Source organism: Delphinapterus leucas, chromosome 6 (genome assembly GCF_059928025.1).
Source record: "Delphinapterus leucas isolate spDelLeu-1000000601 "Yukka" chromosome 6, BTC_Dleu_Yukka2, whole genome shotgun sequence".
In the NCBI taxonomy this organism is placed as follows: domain Eukaryota; kingdom Metazoa; phylum Chordata; class Mammalia; order Artiodactyla; family Monodontidae; genus Delphinapterus; species Delphinapterus leucas.
The window spans coordinates 89,529,670-89,551,369 of record NC_143134.1 but is presented as its reverse complement, the minus strand read 5'-3'; the positions used below and the strand labels follow the sequence as shown (position 1 = coordinate 89,551,369).

The 21,700-nt window shown below is 35.1% G+C and overlaps 1 protein-coding gene across 4 annotated transcripts in view; it reads right to left on the bottom strand.

Annotated features, from left to right (window-relative positions):
• Positions 1–21,317, bottom strand: part of ZCCHC7 (zinc finger CCHC-type containing 7) — a 236,268-nt gene extending 214,951 nt beyond the window's left edge. The window contains exons 1-2 of one of the 4 annotated variants that reach the window (XM_022600169.2): positions 21,196–21,317; positions 15,853–16,483 (exon numbers count right to left, since the gene is read on the bottom strand). In XM_022600169.2, coding sequence (XP_022455877.1) covers positions 15,853–16,462 — 610 coding nt within the window. In that variant the 5' untranslated portion in view covers positions 16,463–16,483; positions 21,196–21,317. The other 3 variants (XM_022600171.2, XM_022600168.3, XM_022600170.2) reach the window with 3 other exon arrangements.
• Between the last annotated feature and the right edge of the window lie 383 nt (positions 21,318–21,700).

Here is a 21,700-nt window from a genome sequence, read left to right as displayed (position 1 = left end):
ACAAAAAAAGAAATAAAAGACTCACTTTTCAGTCATCTCTCTGGACCACTGGGCTAAAATAACAGCATGACTAAATCTGACATTGACCCCGTGGCCCTGCTAGGAGTTAAAAGAATTCCTTTGAGTCTTCTGAGGCCTGTTTTCAACTGCTCCAGAAGGGGAGGGCTAGTCATACACACTTGTTAGCCTTCTTTACAGTAACAGGTCAAATTAGAAATGGTCATATACACTGTAATATACACTAGCTCTTACTTTAGATGTGAAGTCTGTACCTTACAACACCACCACAAAAAGAACAATAAAATAGCAATAGCTGGCTGATAAGATGTCATAGATGGATAAAATATAACAGAAACAGTGAAAATGTATCCAAGCAATAACATTTTACTGGAAATAAAGTTTTAAAACAAATAATCACAATATGTCTAAATTAAGAAGACTGAGACAAGCACCAAGATGAATCACTAAGCTTTAAACAAGAAAAAAATTTATAAATTTTCTAGCTTTATCACAGAACAGCTTTCAGCGAGCCTACTGAATTAAAATACACCTGTTTTGTAGGTTTTTGTAACATGAACCCACGAATAACATCCAATGTCAAAATGATATGAATCTGCCTGAAAGCAGTTTACTTTTCCCCTTTCATCCTTTTCAAAACACTTTATGACTTCCAACAAAGATATTAGCATCACATACCTTCCTCTCTAACTAGTGATTTAAAATAATTATGGATATGGATTTACTACATTTGAAAAGATTTCTCTAGTTCTAATAGTAATACTTTTAAATTAAGTATATTTTCTTAGATTAAATAAGATCCCAGGCTTTATTCCTATTTCACAAAGTCTAGTCACTTAAAATCTAAATAAACCAACCACTAGCATATTTTACATATTTGCCTGAAGTTTTTGCAATTTAAAAAAATATATGACTGCCAATATTTAATATTAAAAGGTTTAAATTTCCTATATGCTGAAAGCCAATAGATGTCCATATAATACTAAGAAAAAAATTACTACACACCAAGACATATTTTGTCTCTATGGCAAAATATAAAAATTAATTTCACAAAGTTCAGTTTCTGTACTCTTATAGACCTTTCATAATCTTAGCTTATCATATTAATAAAATCAAACAAATTCTATAGTCAAAGAACTTAACTGAACACAATAACTTAATTGAACATTAGCAATTAGCCTCAAGGCATTTTTGATTAATTTTGTAAGCCTTAAATTTAGGATAAAGACCAGAGTTAAAATTGTAATACTTATCACAATCAAACTTTGTGAAATATGTCAAAGTTTATGTGAACTCTTAGAAAAAGAGTTAAGCACTCTGTTTTGAAAATCTGTAATGGCAGATAATCTCCACCTGTCAGGTGGCAACATTTTGGGAAGGAGGTTTTCTCTCCCCCCAGTTCTTGTTCTGTTCTCACCCCCTATCTTCTCCCATATACATAATATTATTTTTCAGGAAATACCAACAATCAACTAAAACAATAAAATATTAAAAACAACCTCAAACTCACCAACCTATAAGAGAACTGCAAAATATTTCACAAACAACCCCTATTTTAAGCCCAAACTCAAGAGCCCACTTTTCTAAACAGAAAACTCTGAACAGTTTCCATACTGCACAATGTAATTTTACCCTAACTGGCTTACCTTCCCAGCATTTTCTGGCCTAAAAAATATCAAGAATAAAAGTATTTCCATTATACTTTAATAGTTACTATACATGTTTAGCCATTCAGTTTTAAAAGAATCTTCCACCCACTGCCAAAAGAAAAAGGAGAGGGAGAACAAAAAAGAAATCCTACAAGAGTTTCAAATAAAGACTGGAAAAGGCACCAGGCAATCATGACCTTTAAAAAAAAAAAGTTGTCTGACAATTGTCTGTGAAGTTTTTTAATAGCATGAAAGCATTTCACCAGTTTGTTCTTTCCTTAATAAATTTCAAGTTCGGCTCTATAGTGCTCTCCTATGAAAAGCCACACACAAGGAAGTCTATGCATAAGCTTTAAGAACTAATAACATTTTACACAAACATTTGCTGGTAAAACGTGCTAACAGAAGAATTTTGTGTTATTTTAAAAGCTGCATACTTTCACAATTGGATCACTTTTCATCTCACAGATTATACCGATTTGATGGAAATACTAGAAACAAATACATTTTACAAGCTATTTGTTTTTCTCCGTAATCACATATGAATATCAAGTACAAACTTATAAAATACCTCTTAAAATACTAATCAGAACTAGGGAGAATAATTTTACAAACTTATGAAGACTCTAACTATGGTTAAAGAGCAGAAATTCAATAGATTATCTTAATTGCCATGAAAAAACAATAAATAGACTATCAGTATACATTTTCTTCTTAGTTTGAAACTCTCACTGTTTTTCAAAAGAAATTGCTTCTTGAGAAGTCATTTGGTAGAAATCAAAATGTGAAATACAGTAACTAGAAAATAATAGTTAAACAAAATTTCAATAATGCTCTTTTTTTCTCGGTAATAGCAAATTCTATAGATCAGTTTCGTATGCTAGGAGCACTAAAATTCACAAGAAAAAATAATTAGCAGACACAGAAAGAAAACTTGCCCTTACCCCAATTCCCAAAGTACTTAACAGACAACCAGAAAGAGAATTTTAGATATTTCACTGCCATGGTATATAATCACTTAAAAAAACAAAAACCCCTAAAATTATGCATATCAAAATTAATCCTTTTTCATCCTTTTTATCAAATTAGTTCTCCTAGCCGATTAGCTAACAGTATATCATAACAACATTTTTATGGTATATTGGGAAATTATTAAAATTTCTTAAATGCTAAAAAGGATCTTATTATTGTATATTAATTTAATAAATACAAAATCCAGTTAAATAATGCTACTGTGTGATGGCACCCTCGCAAATGTAAAACAGAAGTAGCTTTGACCACATTAATTTGATATTTTAAAGTCTTCAGATATTAACGAAAAAATATTTGGAGGAGATGTTAGGACTAGAGGCCTCTACTTTTCCCTTACATTAGTACTGAATTACCCAATATTTAAATTGCCACAGCACTTCTCCAAGGACTTAACATTCAGCAGCATAAAGTTGTTTCATAAAACAAAACTCTTCATATTTGAAAAATAAGCATGTTTTGCAGGAATAAGCAAACTTTTAAATCTGGTCAAGTTAAAACTGTATGTTTCCAATCAAATGTATATTCATATGTCTATTTGAATATATACACACCATCGACAACAAAAACTGAATGAAAAAAGAAATCACATACCGGATTACAACTGATTTCCTATGAATAACTTTTGAATATACAATAATATTTAAATTAAGAATTTTTAACAGTACTATATACTGCTAATTAGTATTTTTAGGATTTACTTAGTTCAACTATAACATAACATTTTTACTCCAACAGTAGAGCGACCATGAATAGAAAATTTTGGGATTAATAATTTTCTATCAATTTCATGCATAAAGCTAACATATCTTTTGAGCTTCTCAATGGCTCAAAAATTAAATTGCTACTCTTATTAAGAAAACAAAACCACAAACAAAATTAGTTTTTCCCTGCTACTCCCCATGGATCTAAGTCCACACAATAATTCTTCCCAATCTGCAAAACAAAACAAAACAACACACAGATAGGCTAAGGAAGAAAGATCAAAACAAAGAAACAAGTAAAAAAAAAAAAAAAAATCCTCTTTCCCTTTAGCAATCAACAAAATAACAAAAAAGAAAAAGTGGAAAAGTCACCCAGAATATATGACCATGTAAGCATGGGCACTCTTGCAGAAAACCAAGTCTGCAACCCAAAGCCATGGGAAATTTAAATTAGAGCAAACAGCCACAAAAGGCAGGGAAATCTGTATAGATAAAAAGGGACTGCTGAGGTTGTAGGTATACTACTAAAGATCTTTTGAGATTAGTTTTATTAACTTTAAAAAATAATAAACAATAACTGTATCCACATCATACATAAAAAAAATTAAGTTTTTCCCCTTAAATCAAAATATACATATGTATGTGATATAGCTAAAGGAAGAAAAAGGATCCCCACTGCTAAATACTGAGAATCAGCAAATCAGAAATTTGTTTTACAACTCTATCTCCTTCTATACTTAAATAATGTTAAAAGCAACTGAAAAATTTAATGAAAGGAAGAAAAGTCAGAGATGAGACCCTTCACTGCTGATGTTAACTTAAGTAATGGCAAAATCACACAGCTGAACACAACTCCTCTTTGACTAACCATAAAGAACTATATACCAAAGTTAGTTTAACTAACCAAAAGTTGAAAATTAGGTGATCTGTGGTACAACCATTACATTTCATGTGTTAAATCTGATAATAAAAGAAATTTCCCAAACTAGAACATCTCAAACAGAAGAATAAAGGGACTTACACAACAACCAAAGCAGTCACGGTATTAAGTACCAATACAAATATTCCACAACTTAAGACCTGATGGCTTTTTTTTACCAGTAACTCACCTATCTAGAACATTTAGGTTGAATATTATGTTTTTAGGGAAGTATTTCATATACGTAAAAACCAATCATACTAGATTCAAATAAGAATACCTTTATAGCAATACATAAGTTGTATTTATTCTCCCACAAAATTTATATAGTTTTTAAAGCAAACCCAAAAGAGGTGGACTCGATACAGGGTATTGAATAAAGAACAAAATACTAATTATATGGGAGTGAGGTGATTTTTCAACAATGAAATTTTATTGACAATTAAAATCCTCCTTAAAAGTAGAAAGTAACGCTATTTCTAAATAAAACCATTGACAAAGTTCATTTTTGTTTAAATCAGACCATCTAACAATAAAAAATGGCTAGTGCAATACAAGGAGTTACAAGATTGATATGGTTGCACACCTTTTCTTTAAATAAAACCTTTCTTCAGTTAAATTTGCGAATTTATATTCTGAATTCCTCTCACCTGACTTTTCAAAGCCTAATTTTTGACTTACTTTAACAATTTTATTTATCAGCCATAACCTGTCTGTTTCCTACATCTTTAGAGTTTCTTATTAGCTAAAAATATAGAAAGAGTATTGAAAAGTCTTCTAGAAATTGGGGCTTTCCCTCCCTAGAGTAGATAATTCTGTAACAGGCGCTAGTTACAAAGCAAAATCAGAAGTGACCTACGCACTTTAAGGGATTTCCAACAAAACAGTTTCTCTCAATGAGTAGCTGTAAACAGCATTCTTTCATCTTGAGGTAATTATAAGTTGACTATATATTTAGGCAGAAGCAGAAGGGAAGAGTAAAAATTTTTTTCCCATTATAGAATTATGCTGTCTTCCCTTAAAATGTATTTGCAAAAGATGGGGAGAGCAGATGCTCTCAAGTCCACCATTAACTAATTTTCAAAACTGTAACTATGAAATTCTAATGTAAAAATGTCATAGAAATAAAAGGTACATACATCAGACAAGATCCACTTTTAAATAACCCATTATTAGACTGCCTTTATATTTGAATCCAAACATGTATTACAAAAATAATTTTTATCCCCAGAATTACATCTCTCTCCAGAGCTGATGCTGTTAGATCAAGATTCAAAAACTAAAAAACAAGTCATATCTATTTTTGTAGATTATCTTAAGTGTATCTGTATAATTTAAAAAGAAACTGTGGCCTTACACATGGTGGATGCTCAATTAAAATATGCATTTCCTTATTATCAGCAGAATCAACAACAATCTGGCAAGTAACTCAAAATGCCAAAAACTTAACCATGACAATAACTTTAATTTATAACAAAACAATGCTTAAGAGATTAAAAACTTTCGGCTAAAAAACTTCCAATAAGTCAACACTTTTACTTAAGTGTTAATAACCAAGAGGAAATTAGCAAGAGATTAGTAAATTACCCTGAAATTAAATACAAATTTAGCAAAGTCTTAAAAACAGGATCAACTTAAGAGTCATGAATTTTCTGAGTAGCCTTTACTCTTAGAAGGGGAAAAAAAGTAAATGTTCCCATTTCTGTACTTCTTTTGAAAAATGTTTGACAGTCTAATCGTATATAGTTCACATCAAATTCTACCTTCTGACCATACTATCTATAAATTATACTTATCTTCTTAGACAAGTGGTCTCTATACATAATAGATTATTTTTATAGCAAACAACTATAAGAATTTTATATTTAAACACTCTTTACCCAGACATCAGGATCCAACTTCCTATGACAATTAGATAAGAATGAAAATCTTGCCATCTTATTTTATGCTTCTCCATTTCAAAAACAAACAAAAAGGCAGACCTGAAGATGTCTAATATTGTAACGGCAACAAAACTAAGTCATTAGTTCAATAAACATGCTATTTTCTTATAGCATGCTATTATCTTACATGCAATTTCCAACAAATTTAGTATATCTTATATGAAAATCAAATCAGTTTCTAAGAGAAACGTCAAAAAAAAAAGTAAAATTTAATTCTCTCCCTAGGTACTTATTACTGTTGAAAAGAAAAGCTACTGTAAATGAATTTAGGCTAAAAGTCATAAGTTGACTTTGGAAGAATGCATAGCTAAGTTGCTGATCAACAATGAAATCACAAAAATTAGCGACATACAATACCAACATTCCAAAATGTTATTAAAATCCAACCCAAAGCTGCCTTCGCATTTCTGGGATTTCTAACGAGATTTTCAGTCTGCTGAACAATGGCCATAAAAGGCTTTCAAACTTCACTCCATTCACAAGTAAAGTTGAAATTGAACATTTTTATTTCTTCTCTCCCTATGACAACTTCACCATGGAACAGTGAATAACACAGCTCAAGTCATTATGCTAATTAGAAATTAAATAAAAAGATGCCCTCACAATAGTTAAGTGTAAGGTGACATGCTACAACTACAGACACAGTTCGAAAGCAGCTTTAGGGATTGTGTAGTGCACGCTTACAAAAGCTGAAAACATCAGGGAGGGAGCTCTTTGGTCCTCTCGGTTACCAGAACTCTAGCATGTGGCCACTTTTCAATTATAAGGCAGAAATTAAACTATACATCCATAAGAAGTATGTCAAACAGCAACTCACTCTTACGACCTATTAGGCCATAAGATCTCTCAAGAAATTATGACTTGGACTTCCTTCGTGGCGCAGTGGTTAAGAATCCGCCTGCCAATGCAGGGGACACGGGTTCGAGCCCTGGTCCGGGAAGATCCCACATGCCGTGGAGCAACTAAGCCCATGCGCCACAACTACTGAGGCTGCACTCTAGAGCCCACGTGCCTAGAGCCCGTGCTCTGCAACAAGAGAATCCACCACAAGGCGAAGCCTGCGCACCACAACAAAGAGTAGCCCCTGCTCACCGCAACTAGAGAAAGCCCGAGCTCAGCAACGAAGACCCAACGCAGCCAAATATATATAAATAAATAAATTTATTTAAAAAAAAAAAAAAAGAACCTATGACTGACTGGTTATCTGATGAATGCAGAAAGGGGGGAAAAATACCACCTTGAAGATTTGAAGAGCATTAAAAGGAAAGTTTAATTTATTTATATTTCCAAACTAACAGAATGTGTTCCTTTTCTATGTTAAAAGCTGGTAAAGAACACAAGCTATGACGAGCCAAAGTTATATTTCAAGACATGTTCTACTTTCAACAGCCTTGCATGAAACACACATTTTAAGCAGCCGGTCATGTCCTTTGACTAACATACAGCATCTGGTCCGTCTGAGAAAATTTTTCTATCTTCCATAAAGTTGCATGAAATATCCAATTTTTTAAAGGAAAAAAAAAGGAGACATATGAGCAAGAAATAGGTGGAAAATACTGGAATAAAATAACCAAGAAATCTTCCAACAGCATATGCAGAACATAAATACCCTTTCTCATTTAGGCTGAGGTGGTTTCTGAAAGGATATGCTATTAAAATGTTTAATCATACCCAGCCACATATTAAGCCATTAATTAAACATTAACGGTATCATATAGTTTTAGGGTTTTCAGCTTTTATTCTCCCTCCCTGCATTTAACCTGAACGTTAAATCCTATCCATTCTTCAAGACTGAGTTCAAAGAGTTACTTTTCAATTCACTCTTGTACTTTGCCTATCTGTAATAATCTTTTTTAAAAAGTCTATTACATTCATCTGGAAATGATTATGTATGTGCTGGGACATCTCTTGTATTTGTAGAAATGTATTTAACTCTGGTAATAGAGTGGACTTTCCATATTGTCATGCACTTTAAGGTTTCTAAAGGCAGGGACTACATAGCACTTCTTGAAACCCAACACCTTAACGGTATAGTGCCTGTACACTGTAAGCATCCAGTAAGTAATTGTTGGATTGATTTTAAGACTTCAGATTTAGGTTTTAACTAGTAGATCATAAAATGTCACCAAATAAAATAAAATTTATTCAAATAAAGTGCCATACTAGAGACATGTTGTTCAAAAGCAACTTGGGTTCACCAAAAAATCTGAGAACTTCTCATTTAAAAACACCAAGTGGAAGCTATATGCCCATGCTTGCCACAGTGATAGTGAACTTATCCTGCAGTTAGGAGTTTTGTCAAAATATTTTCCTATTACATTAATTTAGTCTATCCACTGTCTCATTTTAGCTTATAACCTTAATGAAATAAAATTTATTATTTTCCCAATAAAAGAATTAAGTTACCCAAAGTCACAGGTAGTCAACTACGGAGCTGTAAAAGACCTAGTAGCCACCACTGAGAACCTATGTCCATTACCTCATTCCAGAAATAAACTTTAAACTAAGATTTGAGGGATGAGTAGGTATCAGCCAGGCAAGGTAGAAACTGATCCAGGCATATATAAAGACCCAAATCAAATAAAATATGAGGTATTTGAAAAACTGAAATTCAAGTAGGTAACCCACTCTACTCAAATTTTAATTAGTTATCAAGTCTTGGTTGAGTGCCTTATAAATACCAGGGATTCAGCAATTGCCTCTAGATGTGTTCTTCAACTTCTGAAAATGTATCCAAAACTTTTATGTGCATATTTTTTAGGGGTGAAAGGGACTTGACACAAAAACAGTTAAAAGACTTACTGCACTAAGTTGTTAAAAGCCATAATTATACTTCAATTTCAATCAATCACTTCATTATTTTACTTTACTAAAGCCATAATTTCACTTCAACCTCATGTAGTACTATGTAAAGAGCACTATTCTATACGAAAAGGTAGAATTTCAATTAAATTCACCCAAGATTTGCTAGGTACCCACTATGTGCCAAATGCTGACAAACTATTATAAAAGAACGATGTACCCAACTGTACATACTGAAGGAGTTCTACATTAATGTAAAGTTCTACACTCTAACAGTCACATACACTAGGAACTAATAGGTTTCTTCCACTTTTAAAAATGCTGAACTCTTCATTCTTTAAAAGGTATTTTCCTTTTAAAATCTGAACCTATTTAATTTTTTGCTAAATCTAAATCTTTCAAAATTACTAAATGAGAAAGAAACAGTAAGACCAGGAGTATAAGCATAGGTATAAAGCATGCTTCTGAAAGTGGACTTAGACTATAATACATTTATTTAAAATACATTTTAAAACTGTAACAATTATATTATTCATCAACTATTTAAAATTACTATTCATTCACTTCCAAAAAGTATTTGTTACATGCCTAATGTGTCCAGCTCAGATTAGTGTAGAAGACACAAAAATAGTCTATAGTCGTAGAAATGAGAAATATCTTTAGATACTATTATGGACTGATCTCCAGGGTATACTGTTAAGAGAAAAAAAACAAGGTAGAGCAAAGTGTAGATCATATGCTACTGTTTACTTCAAGAAGGGGGAGGGAGGATATGAAGATATATACATATTTGCTTATATATTTTTTAATGTAAGGACAAACTATCAATTTTCTCTTAACAGTTACCCCTAAGAGGAAGGGTGGGAACAGGATGAAGACTGGACAGAAGGTAGACGTCTCTGAATACTTTTTACCTTGTCTTATTGATTTGAATTTGGAACGTTCTAAATATTTTACATAATTATGAAACAAACTGAATTTTTAAAAGGTAATACTAAATATTAACATATGAAAAGCAAAATGAAACAAATGAACCTATCTATGTGTCTAGCTGATAGCACAATCACAGGGAGAGAAACCTGAATTTAATTAAGCTTCTAGATCTAACTACCAATTCATAGGAAATACAGGGGACAGTGGAGTATGTTAAACAATATCACAAAATTCAAACTCAGGGAATTCTAGAGGATAAACAATCCAGTTAGTATAACAATTAAATTATAAAGAAGAAAGAAAACACATAGAAGAAAGATAAAGGAGGAACCTAAGATTAAAGGACATAAGTTACCACCCAACTGCAATAAATAGATCTGATTCAAATAAACTGTAGGAAAAAAAAATTAAGAGCCCATCAGGGAAATCTGAAGGCTGAAATCTGAAGGCTGGTTATTTAATGATAAAAGGATTATTGGTAATTTGTTTAGGTGTGATAATAATATGATTGTTTCTTAAAAAGAAAACTTATCTTTTGGAAATACATATTGAAATGAATGTATATGTATATAAATAAATGAATGAAATGACATGATGACTGTGATCTGCTTCAAAATAATACAGGGACATGGAATTACATATGAGAAAAGATTGGTCATAAGTTGATAATTGTTGAAGCTGGTTTATGGAACAGTGAGACCATTACGACATTCCAGTTTTGTATACTTTAAAATTTCCATATGGGCTTCCCTGATGGCGCAGTGGCTGAGAGTCCGCCTGCCAATGCAGGGGACACGGGTTCGTGCCCCAGACCGGGAAGATCCCACATGCCGCGGAGCGGCTGGGCCCGTGAGCCATGGCCGCTGAGCCTGTGCGTCCGGAGCCTGTGCTCCGCAACGGGAGAGGCCACAGTGAGAGGCCCGCGTACCACCAAAAAAAAAAAAAAAAAATTTCCATAGTTAAAAATTAACAAAGATTTAACAATTACTCCAAGAGCTAATAATATCCCTTCCCTCTGCAGGAAAATAAGTTGGTGATTATTCATGTATAACTCCTATAGCACTTATTCCCATCATTTGGCTGTCATATACAATAATCCTTCCCAAACTAGAGATCACCCTCACAAATTAAAAAACATGTTGATTTCCTTTGGTGCATCTTTTCTTCAACCAAGAAATCTGTCTTTCTAATAAATGAGAATTGCAAGACACTCCTACTGGGGATAATAAACTAAAGAAAGTAAAGGGTAAGAATTTTAAAAGGAAGACAAATGACAGAGCAGGTATCATTTACATAAAGAAGCGTCAGGAAAGAGTAAAGAAAGTGAAGCAAATGAAGTTTGTTTCTAGACTTTAGAAATAAACTCCTACACCCATCAGTAGCAAGGGCTGAGTCATATGCAACAGGTACTGAAGCCCTGTGTTTTGGCATGGATTTATTATAAGCAGAGCCCTCATCATAAAGCTGTATATACTGAGGAAAGCTAGGCTGAGCACACTACCTAAGTGCTATATCACCAAGGCCCCCATGGAACCCAAGGAAGCTAATCGACAGCTTCAGATCATAAAATCAGAAAAGTATTAAACATTTAGAGGAAATAAAAAAGAGGGAAAAAATGTCTCCTGGTTGTATATTATCTGCCTGATCGTGTATTCTAATTGTGTATTAAAGCAAAACAAACATTTACGCATCTCACTGAAACTGAAGTAGTGCGAAAGAACCTCACATTTCCACAGAGCAAGAGTGGTGCTGCACTCATTACTACAAATTTAACAATGGAAAATATGGATGTACTTACATAGTCCTTCAGATCTTCATGTACTACCTCAAATTCACTAATCCTATTTTTTAAAAAGTTTTAAGTTTTCAACCACATCTATTCCCAGGATTTTGAGAGACTTAACTCCAATGGTTAAGAAGAAACTTCCATAAATTACTTAAGCTTCTTATTATATTTTGTCTCTTCAATGAAACACCAAGCCACTTAAGGCTAAAACTATGTCTTTTACCACTTTAAATCCCCTCTATGTATTCTACATAGAGTAGATACTCAAAAAGTATTTGATCACTTAGCAGTTAATGAAAAACAAAGTAATATATATGGCAAAGAATTACTCTAAATAGTATTAAGAAGGCTTCTGAGGAAAAGACCTGTCCTCAAGGAGTTGCTAATCTCTTCTATTATATTGATATTTCAAATATGCCACAGTTTGAGGGGTTTGCGGAGGAGGGGGAGCAGTACACAAAATCATAATTTTTGCTGTTTAACAGTCATCATCATTTCAGAAGTATGCCAGAATTTCCACAAACTTCCACTGACATGAAAAAATCTTTTCTCTAAAGACTATTATACAAACTGAACCAGATCTACCCCCAGGTCTATTTGTGAATGGGATAATAATGATTAGAAAGTAACAACACACTCAAATAGCCATCAGTACTGAATATATTGCCTATTAACTAGAAAAAAAATAGGATTATGGCATTAGTAGATCAAGGAGCACAGAGTAAGGATAAATTTCAATATGGATAGTAGGAACATACACTGACTGTTTGGAATCAAGAATTACTTAGAATTACTTAGGTCTTAAATAAATATTTTTACCAATATTGCTAAGAAATAACAAAGAGTCTACCACTAAATTGAATAGAAATGTGCAACATGACAAGTAATCATAAAAACCACTGCAGTTAATTGGAACCCTCATACATTACTGATGGGGATGTATAATGGTGCGGCCACTGTGGAAAAGTTTGGCAGTTCCTCAAAAAGTGAAACAGAGAAATGCCAGTAATCTTATTCCTAGTTTATACCCAAAACAAGTATTCAAGTAAATACCTGTACATGAATGTCCAGAGTAGCACTATTCATGACAGCCAAAAGGTAGAAACACAAATGTCCATCAACAGATAAATGGATAAACAAAATGCAGGTATACAATAGAATATTATTCAGCCTTAAAAGAGGAATGAAGTACTGATACATGCTATAATATGCATAAGCCTCCAAAACATTATGCTAAGTGAAAGAAGCTAGACACAAAAGGTCACCTACTGGATGATTCTATTTACACGAAATATCCAGAATAGGTAAATCCATAGACAGAAAGCAGACTTGTGCTTGTCAGAGTCTGGGGCAGGAGGTTATGAGGAGTGACTGTTCAATCGGTGCAGGGTTTCTTTTGGATGTGGTGAAAACATTTTGGCGTTTCCCTTGGATGTGATGAAAATGTTTTGGAACTAGATATAGGTAATTGTTCTACAACAGTGTGAATGTATTAAATGCCTCCAAATTGAACCTTTAAAATGGTTAATTTTGTGTTAATTTCACCTCAATAAAAAATAAACAAATAATCACCCCAAAACACAGTTCAAGAACAGCCATGCTTCTTATTGTCTATAACATAAAATACTAAAATTGTTTTCCAGAGATTTCTCTATATACCTGATTACCAACTTTTTCTTCACTCCTAAAAGCCATACCTAAGTCCATCATTCTCTTTCCTCTAGAATCCTCATCTCCATATGGCTCAGCTACCCTTAACCCCGTCCTCACCATCCCTCATCAATCCCTTTCATTTTGCCCTGAGAAACCCTACTTACATTATGAGCCACCATCCAGTTAACCTGCTCCTCTTTCTGTGGAAAGATAAGCTTTCTTTTCAATTTATCAAGCTTTTCAGTATGTATATGTGAAATAACAATAAGATACCCAAATGGAAATATGTGGCACGGTGGACATAGAGAACTTGAATTCAAGAAAAGTCGCTGATCATCATGAACACATTAGTATTTGATGAAACTAGGTGTCATGTTACGGGAAGGCAATTTAGAGAAGGAATAGGCTAAATGATCGTTTTGACATTCTGTAATGTTTTGCCTAACCCTGGATCTTTTGGTTTCTGTCACCCTGCCCCAGGTATTACTGGAAAAAGTTATGAAATCCTTCAGAGTGAGTTCATTACAAGTTCACATTGTTTCAATTTTGATTGAATACTACTTTTAAGCAGGCTTTTATTCTCTTATTGTTGATTTGTTAGCACAATGATTTCCAACCTATGAGCTTCAGACTCCTGGGAGCTGGAGAATTAGTTATCACAATGGGTAGCCAGAGGCATGCTTTATATAAGGCCATATATGCTACAGACAGGCCTTATACAATATTTTTCAAATGTGTAGACAATGTTGTGGTTAATAAAATACAAAGTCATGTATGAGTGTACTGAATAGCTTTTTGCTAATATGCATTTTCTCAATTAACAAATACTAAAAATATAACTATAGTTATGTGGGGCGGGGGGGTCCACAAATTTTTTTGAAGTTAAAGAAGTTGTCATCTTCAACATATTGGGATCCACTGCCTAACAGTATTCCCCATAGCACCTAAACATCTTTCCCACACTCTAAGCCTCTAAGTATCCCCTGTCCAATTCCAGACCCACTTCCACTTTCATTTTCCCAAGAAAATCAAACACATCCTCATATATTCCCTCATCTACCTCAATCCATCTGAATTTATTCTTTATCCTCCACCTCTATAAATATTTGGTAATTTAGCAATTAAATGTCTCTTCCCTTTTAAGACTAATTCAGACAATATACCTGAGCCCATCTCTTATTTGCCTCCCTTACCCCAATCCACCAAACAGGTTTAATCTCTCCTTCAAGAGATTTTCCCCTTCCACCTAAAAACATTATCAACTCTCTCTTATTCTGACAAAACTTTACTTGATTCTGCTCTATGTTCTAGCTACTATCCTATTTCTTTTCTTCCTTTTGGTGTCAAATTCTCAGAGCTGGCCTACTACAGCCTGAGCCAGACACCTGTTTTGTAAATAAGATTCTGTTGAAATAGCCATCTCATTTTTTCAGATATCATGGCTGCTTTCCTACAACAAGGGCAAAGTTAAGTAGTTAGGGGATCCTATGGCTTGGAAACCTAAAATATTTCCTACCTGGCTCTTTAAAAAGTTTGTCAATCTCTGGGGCCCCAAAGCATGATCTATATTCAATATCAGCATTTTCTTTTGAGGACAAGTGGGTGCCATTAAAGGTTTTGGATCAGCAGTAAAGTACTGAGTAAAGGGCATTTCAAGACTACCAATTTAACAACAGCATACAGGGAAGATATAAAAGATCATTTAGGAAAATATTGCAAGAGACTACACATTAAGCATAAAGGGAGAAAAATAAAAGGGACTTTTTAAAAGGATAAGCATCAATACTAGATGACTACATGTGACAGAGACAAAACTAACACCAAAATTTCAATTCTTGATTATGTGGCTCTCAAGAATTTGCATTCTCTCCTACAGTCTACTGTAGACTTACAGCTTCTTCATAGTTTCCTACATTACTGATTATGGAGTTCCTAAAAATCTTAATACTAATGCCATATCTTCTGTATACCAGGCATTCCCCATGCTTGCTATATGGCTACCTCCTGGGTAAGCAAATCACTTAGGAAGAGGCAGAACCAACAGAGTTGGCCAAATAAGAGCATAGGGCCAATGTCAGAGTTGGATGGAGTACTCACCTGTGGTACCAAGCAGAGAGAGAGGGGAACTAAGATTTCAGGTCCAGAACTGGCTCTAGCCAAACAGGAAGAAGCAGTTATGAATTTGCTTATAGCAGAAGCAGAGTGTCTCTGATATCCTGACATACATTTCTGATGTTCAGACAAACCACCATTAAAGTGGCCATTGGTAAAAGAGTCTCATGAAAAATAAGCCAAAAAACAAGACCAAAAGGTGAGGAATTAAATGGAGCAGACCCTAATGGTCTTTTGTTTAGGAAAAGCAGTCTTCCTTATTAAAGATGATACTACTTTTCATAATGGCCAATATGATACTAACCTTCATTAAGAGAATTTTCACACCCCACAAGATTGAGAAGGATATCGTCATCTTTATCATCAACTTCACATCCCAGCAGCATCCAGCTTTCCACATTATCGCTTTCTGAAATGGTGCTCTCTTCCTCTTCACTTGAACTGACCTCTATAATCATGACCTCTTGGATTGTACCTGATCTCTCTCCAGGTTTAGTCTTCTCAATATCCCTCTTGCATTTCTTATCTGCCAACTCATTAGAATGAAGAAAAGCAGGAGGACCTTGGGTCTTTTCTTCTGCATGGACTCTAAAATTCTTTCTTTTACATTTATAAATACTATCTTCATCAGACAGTGTGATGACCTCTGACCCATCTGATAGCTGGATGACCTCACTATCTGAAAGGATAATTAAGTTCTTCTGATTTGGTTTACTATTGAATGATTCAGAATTCCCAGAGTTCTTCTCTTCATGTTCTTCCTCTTTGATGACATTATCAAGATCTTGGGCATAATGAACTTGGCTGTAGAGCTGAAATTCCACCTCACTATCAACACTCAGTTCACTAGATGACTCTTCACGATAAAGGTCATCTTCATATGCTTCTATGGTCTCATAACCACCAAACATCATGCAAAGTCAGTAACCTTGATGCTGTAAAACAGAAAGTCATAGAAAGAATATATTTTAACAGCTCAGATCATGCCTGTTTAGTGCATAATGATATCACCTCTTAGAGCTAACTTCTGTGAAGGCCATCATTTTTCTCAATGACATACTAAAATACCTTTTTCTCTTAGAGTAGTACCATTTTTCAAGATTTTCTAAATTGTTATGACACACTCTAATAATGCCCAGCCCCTCCCAAATGAAAATTACTGCCAACAAACTGAGTTACAGTTATTAATGGAAATGTTATATTTCACAAGTATGTTAGAAAGGAAAAACAGGTTGAGATCCACTGTTTCAGACACCAATCACTTTTTCTCCACAATGTTAAAAATCACAAAAATATTTTAGGTCATTCTCACTACTATTCCATCCATTCTTCATCTTTTCCCTGGCTCTGGTTCTGTATCTCATCTTTTCTGGTATACATTCTCACACAGGAATATTACTTCAATTATGACTAAAATCCACAAAAGGACATAATTATCATATTTACTGTTTTGGTGTATATTTGTCTTCTCAATTAAAAAATTAATCTCCAGGCCTTCTGATCTTTGACCAAAAGAATAGATAAAAATAGCTGATAAACTTAGTTTATTTCTGTACCTATAAAGATATGTATGAAATACAAACTAACTGAAGACCTAAAATAGAGGTAAAACTCAGCTTTAGGAGCACTTTACTCCTACTGTGAGCACAGTAAATCCTGCTCATCCTTCAACTCTGTTTAAATATCACTTCCTCAGGGAAGCTTTCCTTGACCCACCAAACTGTCGACCCTTTATAGGTTTCCATAGCACTTTACATTTCAAGACATTCACATTTCTAATTACTAGTGCAATGTAAATTTCCCACAAGCACAAATCACATACCCCAGGGTGGCAGGAACTATATGCACTTTGTTAAACAATGGATCCCCAAAACCAAGCAGAGTAACTGGCATTTAGTAAGACCTCTATAAAGGTCTGCTGAACTAACAAATGAATAAATAAATGAATAATATCATCAGGTATTTGTTCTAAAGCCCTAATAAATCTAATTATGTGTCTAAAATATGAAAATTATGATGAGATGAATTTTGTAGTTGTCTCCAACTATTTCAAAGATTCTCATATCATCAACCAAAAATCTACACAGATGTTTCAATTAGGTACTAATGGAACACTGATCAAAATGAGAGTGCTGGAAAAAAACTCATTTTTGTTTAAAAAAAATCAGGCACAGTATAGAGAACAATTAAAAATGACAATTTATTCTTTCTACTCTACTTTTAGCTATACAGATACAATTTAGAAAGACTAGTTGTTTTCTTAGTTTATCAATTCTCTGCCCAAAATGTCGGGGTACTTTTGGTGATACAACCTGCTGACTCCAAAAATCAAATGAACAAGAGCCAAAAATGTACTACACTCATGCTGGAGTTTCTTGTTTTACAGAAATAAAGAAACCAACTTTTGTTGTACACCTTAAACTTACACAATGCTATATGTCAATTATATCTCAATAAAGCTGGGGGGAAAAAGATGATTAAAAGTTCTGAGTTAACAATACTGTATATATGAAATCTGCTAAGAGAGTAAATCTTAAATGTTCTAACCACACACAAAAAAGGTTAAGATGTGAGGTGATGGATGTGTTAACTAACCTTAATGTGGTAATCATTTCACAATATATACATATATCAAATCATCATGTTGTACACCTTAAACAATGTTATTTGTCAATTATATCTCAATAAAGCTGGGGGGGGGAGACCCAACTTTTAATGCCTTTTTTCCTTCTAAAAGGTACAATATACCTGTTCCCTTTTTGCACTGTCCTTCAGGTTGCTATGCTGTTGTCATACAAGTTGAATGTGGCTGTCTGAAAAGTAATGCTCATAGCATTTATCAGTTTATATTGAAATGTTAGCTTCAGAGGAATACAAATAAAAGATGAATCCTTTCCTTTTTATTTAATAGGTAAATTAATTCTAAAAGAAGTCAAAGGAATTATGCTTCCTTCAAAATCCTCACTGGATCCATCTTGAGGATCCAGTGTGGACTTAAGATAAAACATAATTCCGGTGCAGCACAGAAAAAATTAAAGAGCTAAATTACAGAGTTACAAATTTGTACTACTCTTGGAGCCATCCCAAAGGAAAGGGATTAAGAAAAGAGCCATAGGCACACCTGTGAATGTATGCCAAAAATAAACTACAGAAATAAAATAAAAACAGACTTCCTTGGGTCTAAGGGTTTATCTCTTCCCCTGAAATGTAGAAAAATGAATTTAACAATTTAGCCCCTATGGCCTTTAAGAGGATTTTGTCCCTTCTGTACTGAAAATTGTGTTCAGCATAACCGGCTCTTCTATTTATGTAGCTTATGTATGCCAGAGTTACGGTCTGCCTGAGGCTGTTTTGGTTTATGTTACTACTTTAATTACATTCAAACGCATTTAGTTAACTTTTTTAATTCATACTCCAAGGATGAATATGAAAAAAATATATATGTATATAACTGTCTTGATTCAGAAGGACTTCTCAGCTTTTTGATCATTGTACACAATTCTCAAGCATACTTAATTAGATAACATAAAGTCTCTATGAGAGTCACAAAATTTTAAATCTGGAAGAGACCTTTCAGATTATCTCATCAACCTCCTCAATTTACATATAAGGAAACTGAGGTCCAAAGAGATAAGGAGGCCTATCCAAAGTTATTTAGCTGGTTAAGAACACAGATAAAACTGATTCACATTTCCCTGATTAAAAAAATAACAATCATCATTTCGAAAAAAGATTAAAAAAAAAAAAAACCTTCCTTCAAAGCTAAATTTGCAGTGGCTCTAACACCTAAATTTACCTAACAAATATCCATTTTATTTCCGTGGAGTTTAAAAACTATAAAAGAGGCATTTTAATTGGAAAGAAAAGCATACATTTGAATTTGTCAGTTTACCATCCAAGAGCTTCCCAAGTTGGTACACAAAGGCTATAGCAATGCCATGACCAAAAAAGATGGCTCTTATATAAGAACTTAAAGTATCAGTTTGGGAATAAAACTTCTCTGAAGAATTTAAATGGCTTAACAAATATAAAACAGCTATAGAGAATAACTGCAAAGGCTCTCGCTGTTCAAAAGTGAGAGCAGAATTCATTCACTGATTTTTTTTAAACTAGACAACTTAAGGCTTATTTAAGCTTTCAGATTTTATTATACAATCTTTAAAGACAACATTTCTGCTCCAACAGTCTACCAACTGGTCATTTCAGTCCTTGTGCTCTTATTTCTCTTCAAAGAACTTTGAAGCCTAGATATTTCTTTTTGATGAGATAGTTATCCATCTCAAGGAAATTTAAATCAAATTCACAGCTTGATATCAAGCCTAGTTTTCTTTAGAACGTGATTAACAGTTTAATTTCCAATTAAAATTTCTGACTTAGTGAGCCATCCTGATAGTGACAGATTTGAAACACTACTGACTCTAGTGTTAAAATTTCTGCCCACTCTTCGAATGGGGCTTTCAATTTGAAGTAAATCAAACTGGGACAGAGAATTCAAATGTGGGAAACAATGGTCACAAAAAAATTCAGACAGAATACAAGATGCTGGTGGGAGAAAATAATGCTAAATTTATTCAGACAAGTCCAGCTGTTCCTGACATAAAGTCTTTATAGAGTAACTAATCCTATCTCAAAACACTTCCTTCACCTTTCCCTCAGCGCTTTTTCCTGTTATTACACAGTATCTTATCCTTGAAGCTACTGTACAATCCTCACTTCCACTTCTTCCTCAGTTTATTCCCCACCCTCAGACTCTCTTGAAAACAGCAATAGTGAATTATCCCCAAAGCACAATACCGTCTGAAATATACACACAGCCGAAAAATTCAAAACACAACAGAGTTTTGGAAGGGACCTGAAAGTCATTAAATTAAACACTCATTTTATACACTGAGAAATGGGCTCTGAGAAGCTTACTTATTCATTGCGCATAAAAGATCTCCTAATTCAACCCCGTGATCTGAAATCAAGGTAAATACAGCCTGAAGAGAAGATTTCTGGAGTCACCAGCGCGAGTTGGTGGTGGAGCCCCAGCTAGAACGCAGGCCTGCTGACTCTCCACTCAGCCAGTTTTCCCACTACATCTGCAACTCTTAAAGTTGAAGTTAACTGCCGGCTACGATGTGAAGGATAAAGGGAATCAGCGAACACAGTCCAAGTCTCCTTGTTTTACGTGGGGAAAGGGGCCCATCTCCCGAAATTTTTCTGTCCCCACAGCTGCAGCTGCTGCTTCTGACTGCTGACGCTGGATTTGGCCCAGGACTGTTCGGTCCTCAAAGGCCGAGCCCTCTTCGCGTTTAAATGACTGACCGGCTTTCCTAAAAGACAGGGGAACCTCGGGGGTGGGGGGTGGAGGTAAAATAGGCAGAAACGCCACTCCTCACCGAGGCCATGGGCGCCCAGCCATTTTTGAACCACGGCCTCAGGCCTTGGAGGGGCAGGGAGAAGCCCAGCCGGTCCGCGGAGTCGCGTGGAAAAGAGCTCGACTGAGAGGCCACGAGCCGAGCCCCGCCACGAGTAAGGGACACAGGGGAGACGCGGAGGCCGGCGAGGGGACACGCGCTAGCTCCACAGCCCAGCGGGCGAGGCGGAGGGCGGGCAGGGGTCCCCCGGCCGCAGTCGGCTCGGGGCCCGTCACACACATACTCACTGCCGCGGCTGCGACCAGGAAGCACCAACCAGGAACCAAAACGCGTAGAGGGACGGGGAGGGGCGAGGACAAATGAGGTAAGAAAACCGCGTCCGCGCGAACCCGGGAGAAGGGAAGGCACTTCCGGGGAAAACACAGCTCCCGGGAGTCGTCTTCCGTCCCGCCCACCCACCAGGCCTTCTGTACGCATGCGTAACAACTATTAACCCTTTCCTTTCCCCTTGATGTGCCTGTCTTGCTCTGGTCCTTCCCCCCAACGGCTTCTTTCACAGATATTTAAGCTGCATCTGTGACAGGGGACACCATGTTTGAATGACTTGCACAGAAGATATGCTACTTACCGAGCAAAACCGGGGAGAGTTAGCGCCTTTCTGTGCTGGCGAGAAAAACTACATCTACCATGATGCTCCGGGGCAAGGTTTAGCCCGCGCTCCGCCTCCTTTCCCCCTGACCTCGGAGGACATCCTGCATGTGCCACGTGGCGCGGGAGCGGAGCCGAGACCCA